We start from the raw sequence: 27761 nt of genomic DNA, 5'->3' as shown, positions 1-27761 counted from the left end.
AAATATTGATGGTGTAGCACTAGCTGTTTCTGAAGAGATAAATATAGGCTAACTCGTAGTGATCATGTGATGACAGACATTTGCACCTTAATCATAATAATTTGACTTTCTCACACACACACACACACACACACACACACACACACACACACACACACACACACACACACACACACACACACACACACACACACACCAACATAAAGACAGAACAATAATAATGTGACAATGGCAAATATCCTCTTCAGACGAGCTTCAATCAAATCTCAAGAAGACTTTTGACAAAGACATTAAAATCATAATCATCATTAAACCCTGTAAATAATCCAGTTCCTGAAACACAGATGAAACTCAGCTCTGAAGTTCATTACTGTTACTGTGATTGTGTTGAGCTGCTCACTTCACTGAGATGGATGATTAAAAATAAATCAAACAATTCACTAATAATAGATAAATGATAAGAAAACTTTATTAGATATTATACAAAATATTAATGTACATTTATATACAGTAAATCCAGTAAAGGTCACGTGACTTCAGTGTTGATGATGATGATGTCTCTACAGTGGCTCCATATTCACCATCATTTAATATCTGTCAGTAAATAAAACACAGACAGTAACACATGCATTACTGACACATCAGAGGATTGACTAGTTCAAGTGACATTATTATATTATATGATATGAATCAATACTTACTTCACTGTCTCCAGTTTATAATGTGGATTATCTTTTAGAGCAGAGAGACTCTTCACACTTGCATCTCGTAGATTATTCCCAGTCAGATCCAGTTCTCTGAGGTGTGAGTTTGATCTCAGAGCTGAAGTCAGAGCAGCACAACCTTCATCTGTGATCTCACACCGACTCAACCTGTAGAACAACGACACACACTTTAATCTCTCAGTTCAGCAGGAACTAATAAACCCTCCTCAAATTTCATCATCAAGATCATATTTGATACATTTGAACATGATTTTTCACAAAAGATGTATGGATAATCTAGTAAACCTAAGTTGCTTCAGTCCAGAAAATGATCATCTTGAAATATTACTAACATTATAAAGGTTATTCTTATATTTACTTAAAAATCCGTAAAGATTTCACAGTAAAAAGTCACATGACCCACGAGCTGAAGGGACACGTTTTAAAATTATACTTGCCTTTTACTTGCTAAAAAAACTATAAACCATCAACCAGACAACAGAAGGCAAGTAGTAGATTGTGTGCAACAGGTTTTTGATCATGTTGATAATTTAGATCAAATATGATACAGTAGGAATTAAAGGGTTAAAATAACATTATTCTAGTCTCAGTTAAGATTAATGTATGATCTTACTTCAGTTTCTCCAGTTTACAGTGAGGATCCTTCAGTCCATCAGAGAGCAGCGTCAGACCTTTATCTCTTATTATATTATATGACAGATCCAGTTCTCTGAGGTGTGAGTTTGATCTCAGAGCTGAAGTCAGAGCAGCACAACCTTCATCTGTGATCTTACACCTCCACAACCTGTAGAACAACGACACACACTTTAATCTCTCAGTTCAGCAGGAACTACACAACCACAGAGAGACTGAGATATTAAATACTAAGGGCCAGATTTACTAAACAGGGCAAATTATCGTGAGAGCGCAATCCCATAAAAGCGCTGATGGAAGTGGAAAGTTCTGAGTTTGATCGACTGACGAAGCGGAAGTTAAAGAACAGAGTGAGTGAAGTAATGAAGTCAACAGAATGATTGAAACTGTTTTACATCTGATATACACATTTAGGTTAAACAGGGTCGCTGCACACTTTTTAAAGTCAAATTTAAGGCTTTTTAAGACCTGAAGAAATCAAAATTAATATCTTACATTAGGGGTGTGACAAAAATATGTCTATATATTTTCAAAGTTTTGTTGATAATAATTAGATGATATTTCACTGATTGTGTTTTGTACTGGTACCATGGCTGGTTTAGGCCTGTTGTTGACAGCAGACTCACGAAGATATTCATATTATTCATATTCTATGCAGTGGTCAGTTCACAGCAGTGACAGAAATGAACATGTTTATTAAGGGTCAATATTGGCCACCTTAAACTGATTTCCAGGGGCATTTTCACCTATAGATGGACATGTTTTCTAAACATATTTAGAGATACTGTATGCATCACCTTTTATGTCAAATTCTAACATTCAAATTCAATTCTATTAGAATAATAACGCAGTGCCACTGTTACCAGTCAAATCAAATCATTAAATCAAAATCCATCTTTGCAGTGCAGAGGAGACACAGAAGCGGCATTAATATATTTACACTCCATTTACAATTGCATAAATAAAGCTATGAGATAATTTTTTGGTCAATATTTAAATATGAAATTATTTCTAATTTTAATGTTTTAATTAAAGTGTATTTTAAATATGAATCCAAAAAAATTTATGAAATCATTGTCCAGAAGTTATAATTTTTTTTATTAATTTAAATAGAAATATTAGTAGTGAATGTGCTGCTTTTGAACACTTTTCCTGTGTCATGCTGTGTTTTAATGTTTTAGCCAGCGAGGATTGCTCGGCACATGATAATTCTGCTTTATATTCTGATCTTAATAGCAGATGTTCTGAGAAAATATTTCCACGCAAATAATGATCAATGATGAGCACTTGACTCCGTCTAAGCAGATTAGCAGCGACACAGACGATATTTTGGGGATATTTAATTTAATTTTATCAATCAATAAATTCCTCTTGAAACAAACTTTGTTGTATTATTTTAATTTAATACTGTGAAGCTGCTTTGATACAATCTGTATTGTGAAAAGCGCTATACAAAAAATAAACTTGACTTGACTTGACAGACGGTATAATGACAGGCAATGAAGGACTCGCTCGCTGATGGAACGGTCCATTGGCCGGGTTGAATAAGTGCGCTGACTCAGTGCTGTACGATCTGCTGCACGCAGGAGCTGTTGGTGTCGAGCACAGACAGAGAGGAGCACAATCATAACCACTGTCATGCTCTTCACACTATTATGAAAATACTATTGTGTTTGAAGGATAGAATTGGAAGGAAATGGTAACGATTTACATTTAAAATGTTTTGTCAGTGACGCTGAGTCAGACAATTATTTACACTGCAATATATATATATATAATCCCCAGGACCAGAGTTGAGAACCACTGACATAAAATACATATAAATATCAGTCGTCACTCTATATCTGCCAATAACATGTCTTAATAAGATGATATTTAAATGCTTAGTTTTATGATCAAAGCTCTGTAATTTTAAAACATATAATGTGATGCAATACAATGATGATTGAGAGATAAACTAATAAACCTTCCTCAAAAGCCTGATGATCATATTTGATACATTTGAACATGATTTTTCACAAAAGATGTATGGATAATCAAGTAAACCTAAGTTGCTTCAGTGCAGAAAATGATCATCTTGAAATATTACTAACATTATAAAGGTTATTCTTATATTTACTTAAAAATCCGTAAAGATTTCACAGCAAAAAGTCACATGACCCACGAGCTGAAGGGACACGTTTTAAAATTATACTTGCCTTTTACTTGCTAAATAAACTATAAACCATCAACCAGACAACAGAAGGCAAGTAGTAGATTGTGTGCAACAGGTTTTTGATCATGTTGATAATTTAGATCAAATATGATACAGTAGGAATTAAAGGGTTAAAATAACATTATTCTAGTCTCAGTTAAGATTAATGTATGATCTTACCCCAGTTTCTCCAGTTTACAGTGAGGATCCTTCAGTCCATCAGAGAGCAGCGTCAGACCTTTATCTCCTATTATAGTCACAGTCAGATCCAGTTCTCTGAGGTGTGAGTTTGATCTCAGAGCTGAAGCCAGAGCAGCACAACCTTCATCTGTGATCTTACACATCCTCAACCTGTAGAACAACGACACACACTTTAATCTCTCAGTTCAGCAGGAACTACACAACCACAGAGAGACTGAGATATTAAATACTAAGGGCCAGATTTACTAAACAGGGCAAATTATCGTGAGAGCGCAATCCCATAAAAGCGCTGATGGAAGTGGAAAGTTCTGAGTTTGATCGACTGACGAAGCGGAAGTTAAAGAACAGAGTGAGTGAAGTAATGAAGTCAACAGAATGATTGAAACTGTTTTACATCTGATATACACATTTAGGTTAAACAGGGTCGCTGCACACTTTTTAAAGTCAAATTTAAGGCTTTATAAGACCTGAAGAAATCAAAATTAATATCTTACATTAGGGGTGTGACAAAAATATCTCTCGATATTTTCAAAGTTTTGTTGATAATAATTAGATGATATTTCACTGATTGTGTGTTTGTACTGGTACCATGGCTGGTTTAGGCCTGTTGTTGACAGCAGACTCACGAAGATATTCATATTATTCATATTCTATGCAGTGGTCAGTTCACAGCAGTGACAGAAATTACCATGTTTATTAAGGGTCAATATTGGCCACCTTAAACTGATTTCCAGGGGCATTTTCACCTCTAGATGGACATGTTTTCTAAACTTATTTAGAGATACTGTATGCATCACCTTTTATGTCAAATTCTAACATTCAAATTCAATTCTATTAGAATAATAACACAGTGCCACTGTTACCAGTCAAATCAAATCATTAAATCAAAATCCATCTTTGCAGTGCAGAGGAGACACAGAAGCGGCATTAATATATTTACACTCCATTTACAATTGCATAAATAAAGCTATGAGATAATTTTTTGGTCAATATTTAAATATGAAATTATTTCTAATTTTAATGTTTTAATTAAAGTGTATTTTAAATATGAATCCAAAAAAATTTATGAAATCATTGTCCAGAAGTTATAATTTTTTTTATTAATTTAAATAGAAATATTAGTAGTGAATGTGCTGCTTTTGAACACTTTTCCTGTGTCATGCTGTGTTTTAATGTTTTAGCCAGCGAGGATTGCTCGGCACATGATAATTCTGCTTTATATTCTGATCTAAATAGCAGATGTTCTGAGAAAATATTTCCACGCAAATAATGATCAATGATGAGCACTTGACTCCGTCTAAGCAGATTAGCAGCGACACAGACGGTATAATGACAGGCAATGAAGGACTCGCTCGCTGATGGAACGGTCCATTGGCCAGGTTGAATAAGTGCGCTGACTCAGTGCTGTACGATCTGCTGCACGCAGGAGCTGTTGGTGTCGAGCACAGACAGAGAGGAGCCCAATCATAACCACTGTCATGCTCTTCACACTATTAGGAAAATACTATTGTGTTTGAAGGACCGAAATGGAAGGAAACGGTAACGTTTTACATTTAAAATGTTTCGTCAGTGACGCTGAGTCAGACAATTATTTACACTGCAAAAAAAAAATATATAATCCCCAGGACCAGAGTTGAGAACCACTGACATAAAATACATATAAATATCAGTCGTCACTCTATATCTGCCAATAACATGTCTTAGTAAGATGATATTTAAATGCTTAGTTTTATGATCAAAGCTCTGTAATTTTAAAACATATAATGTGATGCAATACAATGATGATTGAGAGATAAACTAATAAACCTTCCTCAAAAGCCTGATGATCATATTTGATACATTTGAACATGATTTTTCACAAAAGATGTATGAATAATCAAGTAAACCTAAGTTGCTTCAGTCCAGAAAATGATCATCTTGAAATACTACTAACATTATAAAGGTTATTCTTATATTTACTTAAAAATCCGTAAAGATTTCACAGCAAAAAGTCACATGACCCACGAGCTGAAGGGACACGTTTTAAAATTATACTTGCCTTTTACTTGCTAAAAAACTATAAACCATCAACCAGACAACAGAAGGCAAGTAGTAGATTGTGTGCAACAGGTTTTTGATCATGTTGATAATTTAGATCAAATATGATACAGTAGGAATTAAAGGGTTAAAATAACATTATTCTTGTCTCAGTTAAGATTAATGTATGATCTTACTTCAGTTTCTCCAGTTTACAGTGAGGATCCTTCAGTTCATCAGAGAGCAGCGTCAGACCTTTATCTCCTATTATATTCTCAGTCAGATCCAGTTCTCTGAGGTGTGAGTTTGATCTCAGAGCTGAAGCCAGAGCAGCACAACCTTCATCTGTGATCTTACACTGACTCAACCTGTAGAACAACGACACACACTTTAATCTCTCAGTTCAGCAGGAACTACACAACCACAGAGAGACTGAGATATTAAATACTAAATCTGTGTGGGTTTTTATTACTTTTTGTTGACTTTTGCTGTATTGTGTGTAAATTTCGATCTGAAAAAATATATAAAAGTAATATAAAAATAGGGAGAATAATCACTTTTTTAGATTTAGTTGTACAGTGATCCAAGAATTAATACTACCATTGACAACAGTTCCAGCTATATAAAGTATTTAAATGCAGTGTAAAGTTAAATTGTGTATTAAGAAATATTATTGTTTTAGTGGACTCAATTAAAACAAGTTCAGAGTACTCATAACTATTGTTTTTATAAACTTAATTGAATTGAGGTAATCGGTTTCCTCAAATGAAATGAGTTAGCTTAACTTGTTGGTTTTACAGTGCTTATTTGATTGGTGAGTGATGTAGAGGATTGTGACAGAGCACTGAAAGAACAAGCAGAGAGAGAGAGAGAGAGAGAGAGAGAGAGAGAGAGAGAGAGAGAGAGAGAGAGAGAGAGAGAGAGAGAGAGAGAGAGAGAGAGAGAGAGAGCGCACTCTCACAGTCTTCAAACTGTCTTGCTCTCTCTCGCTCCCTCGTGCATATTAATCAAAATCAATTGAGAATTGACACGATAGTAAGCATTCAGAGATTTTTTCCCTGAATTACAGCTGTGTGTGAATTGTGCTAAAAAACCCTTATCCTCTCTGAAAGCGTTCCGCACATTCAGCTGAAATAAAAAACACTTTGAATAAACAACAACTAAAAAACTATCCAGTGATTAAATGTTTTCTATGTTGACACAAATATTGTGCGATGTCCTAAACTGCCGGGATAATCACACAACGTGTGCCGTGGTCCGCTAATGACACGTCCGATTCACAAACTAATGATTCCTTGAACTGATTCACCATTTAATGAATGGTTAAAACAACTGATCTGTCCAACACTGAACTCACGAGACTTATGAATCGGTGTATAACAAATCGGTAACACTTTACTATGGTTCCATTTATTAAACTCTAGTTAACTATATTAGTTAACATTAACTATTGATAAACTGCACTTCTACAGCATTTATTCATCTTTATTAATGTTAATTTCAACATTTACTAGTAGCCTACATTATTGAAATCAAAAGTTGTATTTGTTAACATTAGTTAGCCTAATGCAAATGCACTGAAGTAACATGAACAAACAATGAACAGCTGTATTTTTATTAACTAAGATTAACAAAGATGAATAAATACAGTAACAAATGTATTGCTTGTTCATGTTAGTCAGCTTAATACATTAACTCATGTAAACAAAACAAACCAGTGGTAAAAATCACAGCTTTATAATAATTTTTTTTTTTTAAAAGAGTGCAAGAAAGGATGACAGTGTCGGTCGGCCACCACTGAAGACCAATTTTGACCCCTTAGCAAACAAGCAATTGCGCCTTCTTTAGAAAGTTAACTAGTCGCAAGTTTGCGGTAAAATGCAGTTGGGTTGTCGAGGTCAAGAGACTATAAGCTGTGAATCAAATAAACTTATTATTAACCCCCCAACCCCATCTGACATGGAACAACACTCCGTCCCGCCACCCGGCCACCACAAATTGCTTCCTAATCTGTGGGAAACACTAAAGACGATATTTAAATGCTTAGTTTTATGATCAAAGCTCTGTAATTTTAAAACGTATTATGTAATGCAATACAATGATGATTGAGCGATAAACTAATAAACCTTCCTCAAAAGCCTGATGATCATATTTGATACATTTGAACATGATTTTTCACAAAAGATGTATGAATAATCTAGTAAACCTAAGTTGCTTCAGTGCAGAAAATGATCATCTTGAAATATTACTAACATTATAAAGGTTATTCTTATATTTACTTAAAAATCCGTAAAGATTTCACAGCAAAGTCACATGACCCACAAGCTGAAGGGACACGTTTTAAAATTATACTCGCCTTTTACTTGCTAAAAAACTATAAACCATCAACCAGACAACAGAAGGCAAGTAGTAGATTGTGTGCAACAGGTTTTTGATCATGATGATAATTTAGATCAAATATGATACAGTAGTAATTAAAGGGTTAAAATAACATTATTCTAGTCTCAGTTAAGATTAATGTATGATCTTACGTCAGTTTCTCCAGTTTACAGTGAGGATCCTTCAGTTCATCAGAGAGCAGCGTCAGACCTTTATCTCCTATTATATTCCCAGACAGATCCAGTTCTCTGAGGTGTGAGTTTGATCTCAGAGCTGAAGTCAGAGCAGCACAACCTTCATCTGTGATCTTACACTGACTCAACCTGTAGAACAACGACACACACACTTTAATCTCTCAGTTCAGCAGGAACTACACAACCACAGAGAGACTGAGATATTAAATACTAAGGGCCAGATTTACTAAACAGGGCAAATTATCGTGAGAGTGCAATCCCATAAAAGCGCAGATGGAAGTGGAAAGTTCTGAGTTTGATCGACTGACGAAGCGGAAGTTAAAGAACAGAGACTCAGCCGGATCATTTCCATAAAGACCAACACAATCTACCAGTTAGCGTGACCTCCGTGAAGTTGGCACCCCATAAAACGAAATAATCTCCAAAACTATGCCATTCGTTTGTTCTGATTTGTGCCGCAAAAACAAATGTTTGTGCTGGTTTGGTGTTTGAGATATTGAACATTATTTTTTTGGTTGTGTGACGTCACTCTCCACCCCATGCTGTTCAAATCCCTCCAAACCGGTGCCAATCGTTTGTGCCGTTAAAACAAACACTGTATCTATTTTCCTTTCGCAGATATAGCAAATTTAACTCGGGAGCTGTGACGTCACTCTCCACCCCATTTCGTCTAAATCGCACAAAAACTGTGTCGTTCGTTTGTGCCGGTTTGTGCCGTTACGATGAACATTGTATCTTTTTCCCCTCCTTAGAAATAACACATTGGATTCAGGACAGTGATGTCACTCTCCACCCCATGCCGTCCAAATCGCCCCAAACCGGTGTCGCTCGTTTGTGCTGTTGAAAGAACCATCATAAATTATTCGATTCTTTAGACATCACAAAATCTTTTTTGATTAGTGGCGTCACGCAAGCAAGCCGCGCTTCTCCATCCATCTCGTCTACAAACCTGTCTGGGTCGTTTGTGCTCGCACAGGGCCGCTGATGTCATTGTTCTTTAGATATGGGAATGTTTTATTTTAGATTTGTGCTAGATATTGACATTTGGTCTTTATATAATCACCAATGCACTATGATATGTAATGTACTGTCACTAGGACCTGTGTGACTGATGCTTTAACTTTGTATTCAAATAAAATAAAATAACCAATAATCTTTTTTTTTATTGTGTAGTGTCTTAAGTTTTCTAAATACTTTTAACAGCTTACAGACATTTAAAGTCTTTCTGCCCCCTTAAAAAATATATCAGTCAGATTAAGATTTACTAAGAATCCTTTTGTGAACTAAATCAACTAATTCATTACAAAAGAGCTCGAAAAAACAGAACATTCTCCAGTTATAAGAAAAGTAGCAATAACTGAACTTGGCCAGTACAGGATGGGTGACAATCTTTTCTGTGAATTAGTAAAATTTGAGTCTGTTGTTCACATTGTAAAGTTAATTATGACTTCAGAGGATTAAATTGAACACCTTTGCCACTTGTATATTGCTTTCTGTCATTTCCTCTGTATAACTTCAAGCTTTTTGCCATGAAATGTACATTGCTGTACATATCTTAACTAATAACTTAATGTATTTTATGGCATGGCATAAGAATGTCATAGGTCTACTTTTATTAATGTGACCAATGGACGATCATTTGGACATGAAACATTTACCGGATTGCCCAAGATTAATATTGTGTCTATCAATTTCTTATTTGTTAAAATGATCCTGTAAATTGTATTGACCTGCACACATGATTTTAGTAATTTTTTAGTATTTTATCTCAGAGCACATGCTTACCTTTTTCACAGCCAGATGCCCAGTTTTGTTTTCCCACTATGCAGTGCTTTGGGTAACCAAATGTTTTTAAGGGGGCAGAAAGACTTTAAATGTCTGTAAGCTGTTAACACTATTCAGAAAACTTAAGACACTACACAATAAATTTTTTTTTAAAAATTGGTTATTTTATTTTATTTTAATACAAAGTTAAAGCATTAGTCACACAGGTCCTAGTGACAGTACATTACATATCATAGTGCATTGGTGATTATATAAAGACCAAATGTCAATATCTAGCACACATCTAAAATAAAACATTCCCATATCTAAAGAACAATGACATCAGCGGCCCTGTGCGAGCACAAACGACCCAGACGGGTTTGTAGACGAGATGGATGGAGAGCGCGGCTTGCTTGCGTGACGTCACTAATCAAAAAAGATTTTGGTTTTTGTGTTGATTTGTCTTTTTTTTCCGCTTTAATGTCTTGTCGATATATTTAGTGGTATTGTCTTTACTGTTTTGTGTGATTTTTATTTATTTATTTTTTTGGGGTTGTGTGTAATATGTGCTAAATTGTGGGGGGAAAAAATACGATTTTGTGATGTCTAAAGAATGTAATAATTGATGTTTCTTTCTACGGCACAAACCGGCACAAACGAACGACACAGTTTTTGTGCGATTTAAACGAAATGGGGTGGAGAGTGACGTCACAGCTCCCGAGTTAAATTAGTTATATCTGCGAAAGGAAAATAGATACAGTGTTTGTTTTAACGGCACAAATCAGCACAAACGAATGGCATAGTTTTGGAGATTATTTCGTTTTATGGGGTGCCAACTTCATGGAGGTGTTAGCGTCTGTTTTTTTTGGGCGGTTAATAATGGCGCAAACACCAGGGGCCTGATGCAGAAACGTTGCATACACACAAAAAAGCATTGAAACGTGTGTACGCAATTTCCCACACACATATCGGGATTTGTAAAAAATAAACTAGTGTAAATGTGCGCACCGTACGGACACTCTAGACCAGGGCTATTCAATTGGCGGCCCGCGGGCCAAATGCGGCCCGCCAATCATCTCCATGCGGCCCGACGGCACCAACCTCCCTCCTCCTCTTTTCCTGGCGATGCGTCTAATTCAGTTTGATACTCGCTCCAATTGACCTGAGAAACGCTTTACGTGCGAATATTTCAGCAGTTATTATATGTGTCCCGAATTTATGTCGACTGAACCAGCGATACCAATTCGTGAATGAATCATTCTTTTGGTTTGATTCTAAACGCGCTTGCATAACGGTCTAAAATTCGGTTTCATTCAGACCGCTCCATCACTGAATCATCTGAAGCGGGTTCTCGTTCAGTACAGTAACAACAAAAAGCGATGTTTTCAGTTGTTTCTAGTTGTTTCAACACGGCCCAGCACGGAGTTGCGTTTACTCCCGGTCCCGGACACTATATTAAACAGCGTTGCAACAACCAGTGGGAAGAGTTTCAGTTCGACAGAAACCTCTCTGTTACAAACCACAAATCACTCATTGATTTAATTAGTATTAAATCGGATGAAACAGTCTCAACATTCCCAACAAGACTGATGAGGAAAGCAGGAACGAAATGGCATGTGGCATGAACGAAATTAGAAGACTTTAAATCCCCAATCACCCTTACAGACATTTACCATGAATGTACTGTAGTAATTTACCATGGGTTGGGCAGAAATGTGCAATATTTATATTGAATACTACAGTATGTAGTAACAAATAAATACTGTAAATATATATACTATAATATTATATAATAGTAAATATAGTGATTTATATTGCATTAGATTTATTAGGTGGGTAGAGGAATATATAATTAATGTTTGTTATGAAATTATGTCAGTTTCTTTGTAAAGGTGCGTATAGTTTTTAACTTGTGTTTAGGCATTTTTTTATACAGTGGGAGCGAGTAGCCTGTGGTTATCAAGTCTCGCTGTCAGAATATTTTCATTTAAGCATAACTATTATAAATAAAAGAATTATTATTTCTCACCAACAGCTATAAGTTTGTATAAATAATTTATTTGTTCCAAGGAAAATAGTTGTACACAGCTGTAAATTATCAAGTTTTTATTTATTATGGTTTTATATATTTGCATACTGTTGGGTATCACATTTCCAAGTAAATACCATACTTTTTTAGGGTTACTTTAACTTATTGAAACTGTTATGTTTCAATAAATAAGCTAAACCCCCAAACCAACCCACCGGGCCACCTCAACTTTTCGATTTGATAATGCGGCCCTCGAATGAAACTAATTGAATAGCCCTGCTCTAGACCGTGCGTACACACTCTTTTACTGGAGTGAGTGAAGTAATGAAGTAAACAGAATGATTTAAACTGTTTTACATCTGATACACACATTTAGGTTAAATATGCCACTCTCATTAATGGAGTTAAGCACTGAAATTGTCATATGGAGAGATTATGGTCCATTTTATTTCATGTTGTGTGTTCGTGTGTGTATTTGGCACTGTTTGTTGTTTCCTTTTTTTACTTGATTTGGTGTTTTTTTTGTGATTTTATTTTATTATTCACGCTTTATTTTGGTGATTGTTTGACCATGATTTAGAATGTGGGGTAACGCCCCCGTATTCTCCTGGGTGCCTGGACCACAGCTGATTAGATGGACAGCTGTTGGTAATTGCCACGCCAAGTCACAGACTGTTTGAAAAGCGAAGGAACTGAAACAATGCGTGTCTGCTACCCCGTGAACTCTGCTTGTTGCAACTCTGTTCCCCACGTTTACTGCTGGATGGTAATCGCGATTGCCTTATTTTGTTGCCACGAGTGTTGCATGGATCATTGTTTGCTTGTGTCGAAGCCCGAAGTTTGTTGATGTGCCGGTCCTGCTATCCACCCGGTGGCTGCTGTGTGTCTTCGTCTTCTCCTCTGCTGTGCTAAGATTGCTGCCGTCCTCTGCTGTGCTGTCCTGAGTCCTGCCTCGTCCGTCCTGGGCCGGTGGTTTTGTGGAGCGCTGTTCAACAGGACTGGGAGTCATATTCGTCTGCTCCCAGTTTATTGGTGAGTGACGCCCTGTGTTAAGTTATGCTGCCTTGCCTCGTCCGAAGTTAAGATCCACGTCTCACCTAAATTGGCGAGTTCCAGTCTAGCCGCCGTAGTCATACCATTATTTTTTTTTTTATATATATATATATATATAGCCTATGCATATTTACGAATTGCAGTGATTTGATTGGGTATTGCACGATTGATAGCTCTTCTATTGTGGTGTTGCGCTTATGCTGTGTTTATCTACTGTGGAGATACTGGCGGCTTTTCTTTCTGTTTGTGTGAGTGTTGTGTTGGTGCGTGCGAGTGATTGACAGGTGGCCTGCTGTGTAGACGCCACTGCCTGGCACAAGACGGACTTGTTAGAGGAACCGCTTATGGACTGTGGGCACCTAGCTACGGACTTCCAGTGGATTTTTGAATGTGTTTGTCCGATGTCCAACTTTTAAGCTTGAGTGAGAGAGATTGCGTGTGTGCGGGGCGCACCCCTTTTTACTATTGTAATTAGAGATTATAATGTATTTTTATATTGAAAATGTTGTCTTGGTGAATTTGTTGTGTTGCTCCCACCAAACTAAAGGAACTTGCAAGTAAAAGATAAGGTTATTTTATTTAATAGAGTCCCAGCTCTCCAATTGGGTGGCGTAGTCGAGCTACATTGCTTGTATCACAAAATCATTGTCCAGAAGTAATTTTTTTTTTATTAATTTAAATAGAAATATTTGTAGTGAATGCGCTGCTTTTGAACACTTTTCCTGTGTCATGCTGTGTTTTAATGTTTTAGCCAGCGAGGATTGCTCGGCACATGATAATTCTGCTTTATATTCTGATCTAAATAGCAGATGTTCTGAGAAAATATTTCCACGCAAATAATGATCAATGATGAGCACTTGACTCTGTCTAAGCAGATTAGCAGCGACACAGACGGTATAATGACAGGCAATGAAGGACTCGCTCGCTGATGGAACGGTCCATTGGCCGGGTTGAATAAGTGCGCTGACTCAGTGCTGTACGATCTGCTGCACGCAGGAGCTGTTGGTGTCGAGCACAGACAGAGAGGAGCCCAATCATAACCACTGTCATGCTCTTCACACTATTAGGAAAATACTATTGCATTTGAAGGACAGAATGGGAAGGAAATTGTAACGTTTTAAAATTTTAAATGTTTCGTCAGTGACGCTGAGTCAGACAATTATTTACACTGCAAAAAAAAATAAAATAAATATATATATAATCCCCAGGACCAGAGTTGAGAACCACTGACATAAAATGCATATAAATATCAGTCGTCACTCTATATCTGCCAATAACATGTCTTAGTAAGATGATATTTAAATGCTTAGTTTTATGATCAAAGCTCTGTAATTTTAAAACATATAATGTAATGCAATACAATGATGATTGAGAGATAAACTAATAAACCTTCCTCAAAAGCCTGATGATCATATTTGATACATTTGAACATGATTTTTCACAAAAGATGTATGAATAATCTAGTAAACCTAAGTTGCTTCAGTGCAGAAAATAATCATCTTGAAATATTACTAACATTATAAAGGTTATTCTTATGTTATTATATTCTTAGGTTATTCAAAAAGTCACATGACCCACAAGCTGAAGGGACACGTTTTAAAATTATACTTGCCTTTTACTTGCTAAAAAAAACTATAAACCATCAACCAGACAACAGAAGGCAAGTAGTAGATTGTGTGCAACAGGTTTTGATCATGTTGATAATTTAGATCAAATATGATACAGTACGAATTAAAGGGTTAAAATAACATTATTCTAGTCTCAGTTAATATTAATGTATGATCTTACCCCAGTTTCTCCAGTTTACAGTGAGGATCCTTCAGTCCATCAGAGAGCAGCGTCAGACCTTTATCTCCTATTATATTCCATGTCAGATCCAGTTCTCTGAGGTGTGAGTTTGATCTCAGAGCTGAAGTCAGAGCAGCACAACCTTCATCTGTGATCTTACACTGACTCAACCTGTAGAACAACGACACACACTTTAATCTCTCAGTTCAGCAGGAACTACACAACCACTGAGAGACTGAGATATTAAATACTAAATCTGTGTGGGTATAATGTTTTTATTACTTTTTGTTGACTTTTGATGTATTGTGTGTAAATTACGATCTGAAAAAATATAAGGAGAATAATCCCTTTTGTAGATTTTTTTTGGATAGTTATCCAAGTGTGACTTTTGTTTAAAAAAAATCAGGCCAAATTAATACTACCATTGACAATAAAGAACAAAGAAACACACACACACACACACACACACACACACACACACACACACACACACACACACACACACACACACACACACACACACACACACACACACACACACACACACACACACACACACACACACACACACACACACACACACACACACACACACAGTGATTGTCCTCAGACTTACTTTGCTGATCTGGAGGCTTCAACTACAGGCAAGAGCTTCTGAAGAACTTCATCCGGTGACGTGTGGTTTTGGCCTTGACTGGTGCTTATGTATTTCTGTAACTCAAACTCATCCAAACACTCTGAGGTTAATAGAGCAAAGACAACAGCTGACCACTGTGACGAGGACAATCTGGTGCTTGAAAGACCTCCAGATCTGAGACACTCCTGGATTTCATTTACGAGAGAATGATCACCCAGTTCATTTAAAGAGTGGAACAGATTGATGGATTTCTCTGGTGAGGGATTCATTCTTATTTGTGTTTTAATGTGTTCAACCGTTTTCTTTTTACTGTACGATATCTTTCTAACATGCTTAAGAAGGCCTTTCAGGAGCGTCTGATTGGACTCTCGCGAGAGACCCAGAAGAAACCGCAGGAAAAGATCCAGATGTCCATTTCTACTCTGCAGAGCCTTGTCCACGGCTCTCTGATGCAGGTCAGATATCGTGTGACACGTGAACTCGTGTGCATGTTTTGAGCTGAGGGTTTCATTGAGCACATCCCTCTTGTACAGCAGGAATGAAAGCAGCACATAAAGAGCTGCTAGATGCTCCTGAATGCTCAGATGAACAAAGCAGAAGACTTTCCCCTGATACAAGCCCAACTCCTCTCTGAAGATCTGAGTGCACAATCCTGAGTAAACTGATGCCTCTGTCTCATCAATGCCACACTCTCTCAGGTCTTCCTCATAGAAGATCAGGTTGCCTTTCACAAGCTGCTGGAAGGCCAGTTTCCCCAGTTTGAGGATCATGTCTTCATCTTTCACTTTCTTCTTATAGTCCTTCTCATGTTTGATGTTGGTCTGAATGATCAGGAAGTGTGTGTACATTTGAGTGAGAGTCTTGGGTATTTTTCCTTTCCATGATTTCCTCAACATCTTCTCTAAAACAGTGGCTGAGATCCAGCAAAACACTGGGATGTGGCACATGATGAAGAGGCTCCTTGATGACTTCAGGTGTGTGATGATTTTATCGGCCAGACTCTTTTTACTGATTCTCTTCCTGAAGTATTCCTCCTTCTGTGGATCATTGAATCCCCGTACCTCAGTCACTCGATGGACACACTCAGAGGGAACGAGATCGGCTGCTGCTGGTCTGGAGGTGATCCAGATGAGAGCAGAGGGAAGCAGATTCCCCGCAATGAGGTTCGTCAGCAGCACGTCCACTGAGGCTGATTCAGATATATCACACAGTTTCACATTAAAATCCAGAGACAGACGACACTCGTCCAGACCATCAAAAACAAAGACCACTTTATATTCATCACTGAATGGTTTCATTTCTTTTGTCTCAGGGAAAAAGACATGCAGAAGCTCTGAAAGACTGAGTGTTTTGTCCTTCATTAGGTTGAGCTCTCTGAAAGCAAGTGGAAACATGAGCTGGATCTCCTGATTCTCTGTCCCTTCAGCCCAGTCCAGGATGAACTTCTGCACAGAGACTGTTTTTCCAATGCCAGCGACTCCCTTTGTCAGCACAGTTCTGATGGGTTTGTCTTGTCCAGGTAAAGGTCTAAAGATGTCTGTGCATTTGATCGGTGTGTCCTCTGTTGCTGCTCTCCTGGATTGAGTCTCAATCTGTCTCACCTCATGCTCATTATTGATCTCTCCACAATCACTCTCTGTGATGTAGAGATCAGTGTAGATCTCATTCAGCAGTGTTGGGTTTCCCTGCTTTGCTGTTCCCTCATAAAGACACTCAAACTTCTTCCTCAAATTTGATCTAAAGGTCTTGAGGGCTTCGGCATGTTGATGGTCACTGCTGTAAGATTAAAATAAAAAAAAAGTGTTAGATAACTTATATGCATATGCAATATAGTTGTTAGATAACCCATATGCATGACGCATAATACGCATGATTTCATATTGCGATATTGTCATAATATCAGTACATGTCTTTATCATTTACATTTAAGGTTTAACACAATATTAGAGAAACAGACAAGAAAAAACACCAGAAGATTTGTCGGAAGAGTTTGAAATGGAGTGGTGGAATCAGTGGCGTAACTTTGTTTAGTGTTGCTAACACAATGCTAAATCATAAATCAGATGTATGTACAATAACATTACGATGTCCAGCAATCGATTTAAATAGTACATTGGGTTTAATTTGTCGTTTAATGAGGTCTGACTATTATAAGCGTGTATTTAAATGGTACAGTGGCAGAATGTTCAATGGTCCAGTGTGTAGGTAGGTTCAGGTTCATGAACGAAATTAATACTCTGCTAGTTAACTGGTGATGTTTTATTTATTTGTATTGGTACATTCGTGCTGCGAGATGTTTCAAAAGTGGTGGGGACAATATCGACCTTAGCAAAAAGTGGTGGGGACATGTCCCACCCGCAAATTACACCTATGGGTGGAATGTACACCTATAGCTCAGAAGAGCATGACGCTAACAACGTCAATGTCTTCAGTTTAATTCCCAGGGAATGCAAGGACTCTCTGATATATACTTTGAATGCCAAGTGTCAGGTGTTACCACAGAACACAACTCTAGAGCAGACATGAATGATGGGATCCTGACAATACCTCCTACATGGATGCATCCCAACTTGACTAACAGAACATTAACAGAACATCAACAGATCAAATGGAGTAAAATAGTATCCAACTCAAACTAGAACCAAAATAAAGTCCAAGGGGGATCCGTTGGAACAAACTCAGCCAAGGTTCTCCCAAAGTATTCCCTGAAGCAGCCACAAAGGTCTCGTCCACCCACCCTTCCTTTTATGAAGCTGCCTGAAATTTCTTTCATAGGCGGGGCTTGACATTAACACCCGCCAATGGAATGAAGAAATAAAGGAGTACATTTTCTGAAATTGAGATGGATACATCTGAGAGTTGAATAAATAAGCTTTCCATTGATATATGGTTTGTTAGGATAGGACAATATTTAGCCGAGATACAACTATCTGAAAATCTGGAATCTGAGAGTGCAAAAAAATCGAAACATTGAGAAAATCACCTTTAAAGTTTTCTGTTAATGTTAGCGATTTTGCTGCATCTATTTTAATATATTTACGGTAGTAAATTTACAAAATATCTTCATGGGCCTTGATCTTTACTTAATATTCAAATGATTTTTGGCATAAAAGAAAAATTTAAGATTTTGGCCCATACAATGTATTTTTTGCTATTGCCACAAATATACCTGTGCGACATGTGACTGGTTTTGTGGTCCAAGCTCACATTTATGTAATTAGCTAAATCACAGCCTTTTTAAGTTTAATAATCACATTATGCTGTATATCGATTTCTGGTTTTCCTTCCCCTGAATTAAGATTCAGATATTTAAGTTTTTTATGATCTTTTTATTCGCACATGTGATCGTTCACATTTTGTATATTATTTTGTATAGTATACTTTGCGCTTTATGCATTTAGAGATTTTTCATACTTTTGAGTATGAATGCATTTTTAGCGTTAAGAATATAGCAAGACAAACTATTAAACTTAATTATTTTCATGTGAAGTGACACTTTAAATAGGCCAATCATTAAGGACTAGCAGGCTAAATAATAAACTGAATTTGTAAATACTTAGTACTTAGCAAGTCTTAAGATGCAAGTTGTAAGCATCTTAACACTGTGACCTGAACTGTACCCGCATAAAAATGTGTAACTACCTCGCCTGAAACTCTGCAGTGTAAACATCAGAGGTGGGAGTAAGTCACACATGTGCAAGTCACAAGTAAGTCTCAAGTCTTAACTTTCGAGTCTCAAGCAAGTCCAAGTCAATTTTGTGAAAAGCAAGTCAAGTCAAGTCACTGCTTTATGTCAAGCAAGTCAAGTCAAGTCGTAGCTTGGGTCACAAGTCACTGGCAAATCATACAAACGTTTGATGATTTCACTGAATTTATATATTAAAATAAGTTAAAACTACAGAAGTTGTGGACTATGGTTTTATTTGCAAGGTTTTTAAAAAAAATATGCATTTCCACATACAGCTGAGTGGTTACTTCAATAAAAAATAAAAAATGAATAAAATGTCAAACTACATAGCCTAAAATGTAAATGTAACTGAAATTAGGCCAACATTAAAGCATGAAAAAATAAATATGCCTCAAACATTGCAGAAGACCATTAAAAGGTATTAAACAATTCACAATTCAAGTATAATGGTTCCTATGCCACCAAATGGCATCCTTCAAACTGGCATCCCCTTTATACAAGTTATATCTTTTTAATTAGGAAGTTAAAACCGCCAATAGGTGGCGCCAAATCACCGTCTTAATGTACGAGTCATAGAAGCATTCATTCAACTGATTTGTTCAAAACGGCAGATTCGTTCTGGAACTAAGCAACTATAGGTCACTGAATCACAAATACGCATAACTCTTTCTGTGGCTTGTTTGGAACTATTGTCATTGGAGAAATTGAGCAAAAACAGAGAATATTTGGAATATTATGTCTAAAATGTCACATCACAATATTCACTCTTTGTTTACTGAACTGTTTTATAAAATCATTATCACATTTGCAATCGCGCCAATATTCTGGAAATATTTTTTAATATCATATGTTATAATTATAAAAATAACTCATACTAGGGCAATTTTTCCACCACATTTTGAATTTTGGGTGCATATTAATTCTGCTGGCATTTTGCCCCCAACCCCCTGATAACATCTAACCCTGCTTTAAGAGAAACTTAAAACACGACAAAACATTTACAGTTTTCTATGTTGTTTTTTGTCATTGGAAAGAACGACATATTTGGCTTTAAAGCATGATTGGAAAAAAATGTGGCAAATGTTATTCAAAACAAATATCATCATTAATTATCATTTGAATATTGATAACATTAAGCTACATTTGAAAACATAATTGTGTATAGAGAGGCATGCTGTTTTGACCAATATTCTCTCTAGATTTAAAGATAGTCAAATTAACTATAACAAACAGGTTAAACAAGGCATAGCTTTTAGAATGAATTTTACTTGGTGAATGAAGTTCGACTGTTCGAGGTTGTGATGGTCGTCCGATATCCCTTGCCTGTTATTATTATGCGTACAGCAAATCTTGTATGAATATGGTCAATTTCTAGTGTTTATATCTAAAAAGAAACTATGCTGGGAGATGTTTTTGTATTTAGCGCGCTCACCGCGATGTATGTTTTTTCTGGGCTTGTGCAGCGTCACGCAATCGCGCAGAATCTGATGACTGGCATCAATGGTTCCGTTGCTTTCATTTTGTTCATCAATTGATGTTGCGATGATTTATATAAAAATGTATATCAAGTCATTCTCGAGTCATACAGTTCAAGTCAAGTCAAGTCTCGAGTCATTGGATCTCAAGTCAAAGTCAAGTCGAGTCATTTTCTTAATTTAGTCAAGCAAGTCTCAAGTCCTTAAATTTGCGACTCGAGTCTGACTCGAGTCAAGTCATGTGACTCAAGTCCCCCATCTCTGGTAAAACATGGCAACAAAATGAATGTTGAGTACCCTTGCAGTAGACTAAAAACAAACAGAAGAGAACAAGGAATCCAACACAGATGTGCTCAACCAAAACAAAACGAAAATGACAGCCCTGGTTCCAGGATCCCAACACTGGAAAAAACAGACTAGACAGAACTGACCAGATCCTGACCCTATGCTCCAAATACAACACCCACAAAAGACAAACAGAACCAAAACCCAGAAAAATTAATCTGGAAAATTACCCTGGTAAACCAGAGTTCTCGCGAGAGCACAAGTTGAATTTGCTCAGCGAGTTACTCTGGTGTCGAGCAATGGAGCTCATTAAATATGCCCCTCGATCTGAGCTGCACCAATCACATCGGGTTATCTGATATAGGCGGGCCAAAGGCGAGCTAAACAGATGAGGACAGCGCTGTGACGTCGAAGTCATCAGTAAACATTGCAAGATGGCTATGGATGAACACCAGTTGTCTGAAACAGCTTTGGCCGCTACAATGAACGAGTTAGACTTGGCTTTTTCCCAAAAGAGGAACAGAAGACGGCGCTCGAATCGTTCCTTTGCAAGAAGGGTGTTTTTGCTGTTTTGCCGACCGGAAGAGTCTAATCTACCAGTTAGCTCCGCAGGTAGCTAAGCGTATGGGGTTTATTGTAACTTGTGATTGGTCGTAGTGTTATCCAATTGCGTGCTGTTAGATTTTCAAATGCATGCTCGGTGCCGCCCCTCGAGCTGGCCGATTTTCATTGATCGACACCAGACCATTAATCTTTTAGATTTAGGTCTGGATTTCCAGGCTACTGGAAAATGGGAAGAATAAACAAATAATCCCGACAATACAAATAACAAGACAAGGCCCTGTCAGGGCCCTGAAACAACATAAGTCTATCTGGATAAAAGTCTGTCAAATGCATAAACGGAAATGTAATCATAAACGAAAAATAAATGTGTAGTACAGCATTTACCTGAACCCAAGTTCAGTGTGTCCAGGATTTATTGACTGGTTACTCTTCATGGACACACAGCTGGATTCTGGAGGGTCCAGTCTGTGCATTCAGATGAACACAAAAACTGAATGTAATACACACACTCTTATATTAATCACTTTTGTAATGATAGATTGTTTTATGTATAATATTTATTAAAATGTACCGTCCTGTTAGAGACATCACAGAAAGTCTAGGTTACTAAAGTTACATCAGAACTGAACTGACGGGATCTTGCCTGAGAGCTTTCCTGGGAATCCACTCCCCCAAGTATATAAGGCAGCGTGCAAACACATTACGTTTTCAACTGAGGAGCCAAGCCGGTGTCCCAGATCTTCCAACAGAGGAACAGGAGTTGTGGTGACGGGACGTAACGTCTCCGTACCCTCCTTCAGGGAACGGGGGGTACATTAGTAAACTAGACGTTACCTATCAGTCAGTCACGTTCAACGTTACGTCAAAACTGAACTTCCAGCGCCCAGAGTAAGCTGTCTAGTCCGCACTTGTTGAGGTGGAAGAAAGGACAGGGCTTTCCATGAAGAATGTCGATCACCGGTGTTCCTTCTGACCCTATACAGTGAGACTATTGGATAACACTGGGAAAGTGAGCCTAATTCTCTAATGCATGGCAGTCAGCTCCGGGTTGGACTCGAACAACAATAGCTGATTCAAGCCGGCACTCTGATGCAGCGATCGACGTCCGGTCCTCTGTGGGAGCCCCAAATGAGTCAAGTCAAGTCACCTTCATTTATATAGCACTTTTAACAATATGGACTGTTTCAAAGCAGCTTTACAGTGATAATAGGAAATTAAAGTAACAGAGACAGTTTTGGCTTTACAGCAGCTCTAGTATAAAGTTATTGTCCAGCTAAAGTTAGTTTTGATCGATTCACTTCCGTTGCAAAGATCATTAGTTATTAACTTAGGGGCCGCTAACACGACACCGTTCTAACAGAAAACCCTTAATGCGCTCCGGCCCGCTCATTCGCACAACAGTGCCTGGTGTCCTTGAAAACCTTGAAATAGGTTCCAAGGTGCAAGAAAAAAAAAAAATATATATATATATATATATATATATATATATATATATATTTTTTTTTTAAGGGGTGTAATTATTCACGTATTCGTATACTGTAAAACCCAACAAGTTAAGCCAACTCATTTCATTTGAGGAAACCGATTGCCTCAATTCAATTAAGTTTATAAAAACATTTTTAATTTCCGATTTACTTTTGAAGTATCGGTGCACCGTGCAACAGAGCAAGGTAGGCAACGTACTTCCATATGTCACTCCTCGCGTCATCTTTTTCTACGAGTCGTGGACCACTTGTGCTCGCACATGCAGCCATCTCGCTGTAGTGTTTTGTCACATGACACTGACAGCGGCAGGTTCTTTGCTGCGTGCGTCAGGAAAAAAACACAGACGTCCATAGGGAGGCGTTTTTTTTGTTTGTTTGTTTTTGTATCGGTACTGATAAATTTAGGTATCGTGACGTTTTTAATTTCCGAGTATCGCGATACTTTTGAAGTATCGGTACACCGTGCAACACTAGCTCCATCATTGCTCAAAGTAAAAAATGATCATACTTTATGATGTTTGTTTTAATAAAAATAAAAATAAAATAAAAAAATAAAGGAAATTTCTCTGGCATTTCTTTCTTTTTGCTGTAGCGACACCAGTGTATCGTATCGAACCGAACCGTGAATTTTGTGAACCTTTACACCCCTAATAAATATATATATATACATATATATAAAGGCGGAAGCTCCACAGTCTGCAATGGAAAAGATGAGTGGGAGGTCCGCCGGGAGGGCGATATCCATTTATCACCTTGTGTATTAAAATGATGTCTCTCTGCTGTAATCCCAAAGATCCCAATTAGTCAGTTCAGTTCTGACGTAACGTTCCCAATTAGTCAGTTCAGTTCTGACGTAACGTTGAACGTGACTGACTGAACTATTAACTGTTATAGTCTACATATCGAAGCTGTAAATTATGATCTTCATTCTAAAATGCATTGCACACAGACATTGAAGACACTTCACAACATTACATTTGAACAATTCTTTTAAAAGAAATGTTAAAACAGATGTAATAAGATAAAGATACTTTAGTTCAGTGTTTACCTAAACCCATGATCAGTGTGTCCACCAAGCTTAGGTGGAGGATCCATTGACCAGTCACTCTTCATGGACACACAGCTGGGTTCTGGAGGGTCCAGTCTGTGGATTGAAATTGAACACAACAATGTTAGTCACACACTCTCATTAGCATGGCTATGTTTGATCATTTATGTTCTGAGACTTTCATTTTAAAGTATTTTGATATCTGGTGTGTGTGAATTCCTGTTTCCCGTGTTTACTTCCTGTTTCCTCGGTTTCCATGTGTTCTAGTGTGTTCTCAGTTGCTTCCATAGTTACTGATTTGTTTCTTCACCTATGTCTTCTTTAGTTCTTTAGTCACCCTGTATATTTATACTCCTCAATTTAATCAGTCCATAGTTGTTTATTGTCTTTGTGTAAATGCAAAGCTGTTTAAGTTGCATTTGTGTGCTCCCTTACTGTCAGATTATCTCGTTTATTTGAATAAATACTGCTGCAAAAATCCCTGTCTCAAATCACCCTTCATCTTACCTGCACGGCACCACTAAACTCAGGGCTGGACTAGGACAAAAAAAAATATTAGCCCAGGCGGCCCACCACTACAATCCAGAATCGGTCCAGTCGGACACCACCCATTTATTTGCTGCTTAAACAAGTGGATCCTGCAACTGCAGCTTATTGAGAGTCTGCAAATTAGTGCCTTATGAAAAATTAAGCTTTAAACACTTTAATATTTCTATCATGTTGGAAAACACTCTTATGAGAATAATTTCAGTTAAGCTTGTGTATATTTTTAGTTAAAGCTGTTAAGTTATAAAGCAATAGTATCATGTAGGTTTTTTTCTTTGTGTTTTATATAAAGAACACTAGGAGGTGTGTGTGCATTGTGATTGGGTTTACGCTGTTAATACAGAAGACAAAGCAACGGCCACAGTCCTTACTTGTCAAAAACAACAACAACCACAACAACAACATTATTGTATTGGCCCCAAAACCCAGGTGACTGAATTAATTATAATGTGATATATAATGTTGAATACATGATAACAAGAGCTTATCTTCTGAAATGCATTGAATACAGGAACTGAAAAATTATTTAATTTCAGCACAGAAGATGTAATAAGACAAACGGTTTAAAGTGTTTACCTAAACCCATGATCAGTGTGTCCACTAAACTTAAGTGGAGGATCCATTGACCGGTCACTCTTCATGGACACACAGCTGGGTTCTGATGACTTTGGTCTTTGCATCTGGACTGAACTGAAACAAAACATCAAGGGAATTTAGAATAAGACACTGTGATAATGATTGATTGTTGATTAAAAGCCAAAATACTGCCAAAAGCGTTGCCTAAGCAAAAAATTTATGTAAAAACTATTTTTACATATTTTTTTTAAAATACTCAGAGGGTTTTCTATTTTAATTGGTTCAGTCTCTTCAGGCACTCACATGCTATTTAAATGTGTTTCTGATTACTATTTATTGAGTGATAAATTGATTTGCTAGGAAAAAGTGTGGTTCTTATTACACCAAACGTATCATGTTAGAAATGAGGTGAAAAAGGTTTTCTAACAAGAAACCAAACTTTATGACTGTTGACTGAAGTAAAGTCAGTCTACACTGACAATACAATAAAAAGCTAAAAGGAATTAAGGTTTGTGAACTATACACAATTTATTTTATATATTTTTTTCCTCAATGTATTTTTTATTTTTATATTTCTACCTCCCCCTGGCACCTTTTATTTATATTGTAGTTATTTTTCTTTTTCCTTTCTCTTCCCTTGATTTATGGATTTAGCTGGCACTGTGATGATCCACTAGTGCCCCTGGCGGTCAGGACGAATGAAACAAAAGATTTTAAAACATGTTTTGTGCCAAACCTTTTACATGACAAGTTTCGAGGTTGAATATCAGAGCAAATAATAGCCTTTTCTGACAAAAATCATTAACCTGCACCACATTATTTACAATGGGTATTCCTGTACTGGGGCCAAAATAACTTTAAAAGTGTTTATATCATTAAAATATTATGCATGTAAATATGATGTCAGAAGCCAAATATCCAAATACAAAAATCGTACTGGTGTTTTTAAAAAGGAAGATTGTCAAAACACAACGTTGAACACAGTCTGACTATATCTTTTCTAACTCGATGTATTGGCATTTCCAATGCAAATTCAAACAAAATATGTCTACTTTATCCTACTTTAAACCATAAAAAAAAAAAAAAGTACACTTTAAATTATAGGCTAGCTCGCAAGACACATTGGTGCTATGGATAGGACATGGCGGCAGATAGAAAACACAAAATTAAAATATAATTATATCACTGTATCTGTAACACTTACCTGTGTGGAAATATATCTGTGGACGGGTCATCATAATGCTGGCCTCCATGATGTTCCATAAATCTAAAAGCTAAATGAAGGAAACTCGACACTTTGATATTAATGTCAAGATGTTTCCGTCTTAAAATGGCAGCAGGCCGATGGATTTTACTTTCTCTTTGAAAACCACCTCAGGTGAACAGAAAAGGGGGCGGGCGAGATCTTTTCCCCCGACATGATGCCAAACACACCTGACGAAGAGATTATACGCTGTTCTCGCGTATATAGGCCTACTATCTGTGCGTCGAACTACTCTAGGAAGATGGAAGTCAATAAAACAAGAGACGAACATGGAAACAACAACTGATTAGCTAATGTGAAACAATGCTGTTGAATATAACAGTAAGCTGTTTGAAACTAATTAAATATTCATGAACTTTGACAGACAAAATGTGTTGCGAAACTTTCACGCTATATATTTCGTTTAAGCGTTTTAGGGGAAAATCAAAATGACAAATGGTGATGGAAAACACATTAACAGTGAAGAAACGGTGTTGAGCCATTCCACCGAAAGGGTGACATTTCTGTCCCCAGGACATTATATGTATAAAATTGCATGAAAATTAACTCTAAAATACATTTTATTTTTAAGCAAAATGTCCTGCACATTGAGCTAACTACAAATTTAAAATGTATAATTAAAAACATTAATAAAAACTACACAGAACACTAAAAAATAACATTTTCTGCATGCCTCCACTCTCTATCTCTAAACTTTACCATGAAATATAATAATAAAATCCTTCAGAAATCTTCATTTTTTGCATTGTTGTGTGACTGTATATACAATCTATGCTTTAAAATCTAATAATTTAGATAAAATACACATTTTAGTCGTATCCCCGGGTTTTCACTCAGTCCTGTTACCCTAACAGGGAAGACCATAAGTCCTCCCATTTTAATTTCTGAATATATAATGAAATTGTAAATATGACTGGGAAGGTCAATCTCAACGTACTGTCCTTTTACCTAAATTATTTCTTAGATTTTATTTGTTTATAAAAAATAAAAAAAACTTTTGGTAAGTCACTAGACTTTGCTCAGTGTCCGTCATGCTATTAGCATGTATGCTATGTGGCATATGCCATGTATTTGATCATCCTGTTACTTTCAGTCCTTTTACTTGTATGAAAAATAACAGGAGTGAGTTAAAGTAACAGGAGGGAGTAGAGTCCTCTGTTTTGTTGGTTTAATACTGTAAATATTAGCTGATATAATACAATTCACCTGAATTATGAG

At 36.9% G+C, this 27761-nt stretch overlaps 2 protein-coding genes across 2 annotated transcripts in view; both read right to left on the bottom strand.

Annotated features, from left to right (window-relative positions):
• Positions 1–27761, bottom strand: part of LOC309494999 (NACHT, LRR and PYD domains-containing protein 12-like) — a 180760-nt gene that overhangs the window by 109238 nt on the left and 43761 nt on the right. Inside the window, exons 14-16 of the mRNA XM_082164516.1 lie at positions 14977–15118; positions 3733–3903; positions 1339–1509 (exon numbers count right to left, since the gene is read on the bottom strand). Coding sequence (XP_082020642.1) covers positions 1339–1509; positions 3733–3903; positions 14977–15118 — 484 coding nt within the window. The remainder of the gene's footprint in view (positions 1–1338; positions 1510–3732; positions 3904–14976; positions 15119–27761) is intronic.
• LOC309495001 (NLR family CARD domain-containing protein 3-like) lies at positions 452–26709 on the bottom strand. The gene is made up of 7 exons (XM_082164519.1): positions 26484–26709; positions 25280–25393; positions 24158–24253; positions 22010–22090; positions 15593–17389; positions 702–872; positions 452–594 (listed from the first exon to the last, which is right to left on the bottom strand). Exons 1-7 carry the CDS (start codon positions 26540–26542, stop codon positions 588–590), a joined length of 2325 nt encoding a protein of 774 aa, XP_082020645.1. The 5' UTR covers positions 26543–26709; the 3' UTR covers positions 452–587.

The sequence above is a fragment of the Leuciscus leuciscus genome (assembly GCF_965113295.1).
Source record: "Leuciscus leuciscus genome assembly, chromosome: 3".
NCBI lineage: Eukaryota > Metazoa > Chordata > Actinopteri > Cypriniformes > Leuciscidae > Leuciscus > Leuciscus leuciscus.
The sequence above is the reverse complement of the archived record's forward strand: the minus strand, read 5'-3'. Positions and strand labels throughout refer to the sequence as shown.

Coding starts and splice junctions, on each gene's coding strand:
- LOC309495001 (XM_082164519.1), bottom strand. CDS start 26,542: ATGGAACATCATGGAGGCCAGCATTATGATGACCCGTCCACAGATATA. Junction 25,394..26,483: donor ACAGATATATTTCCACACAG/GTAAGTGTTACA, acceptor GTTTTGTTTCAG/TTCAGTCCAGATGCAAAGAC. Junction 17,390..22,009: donor CACACTGAACTTGGGTTCAG/GTAAATGCTGTA, acceptor TTAATCTTACAG/CAGTGACCATCAACATGCCG.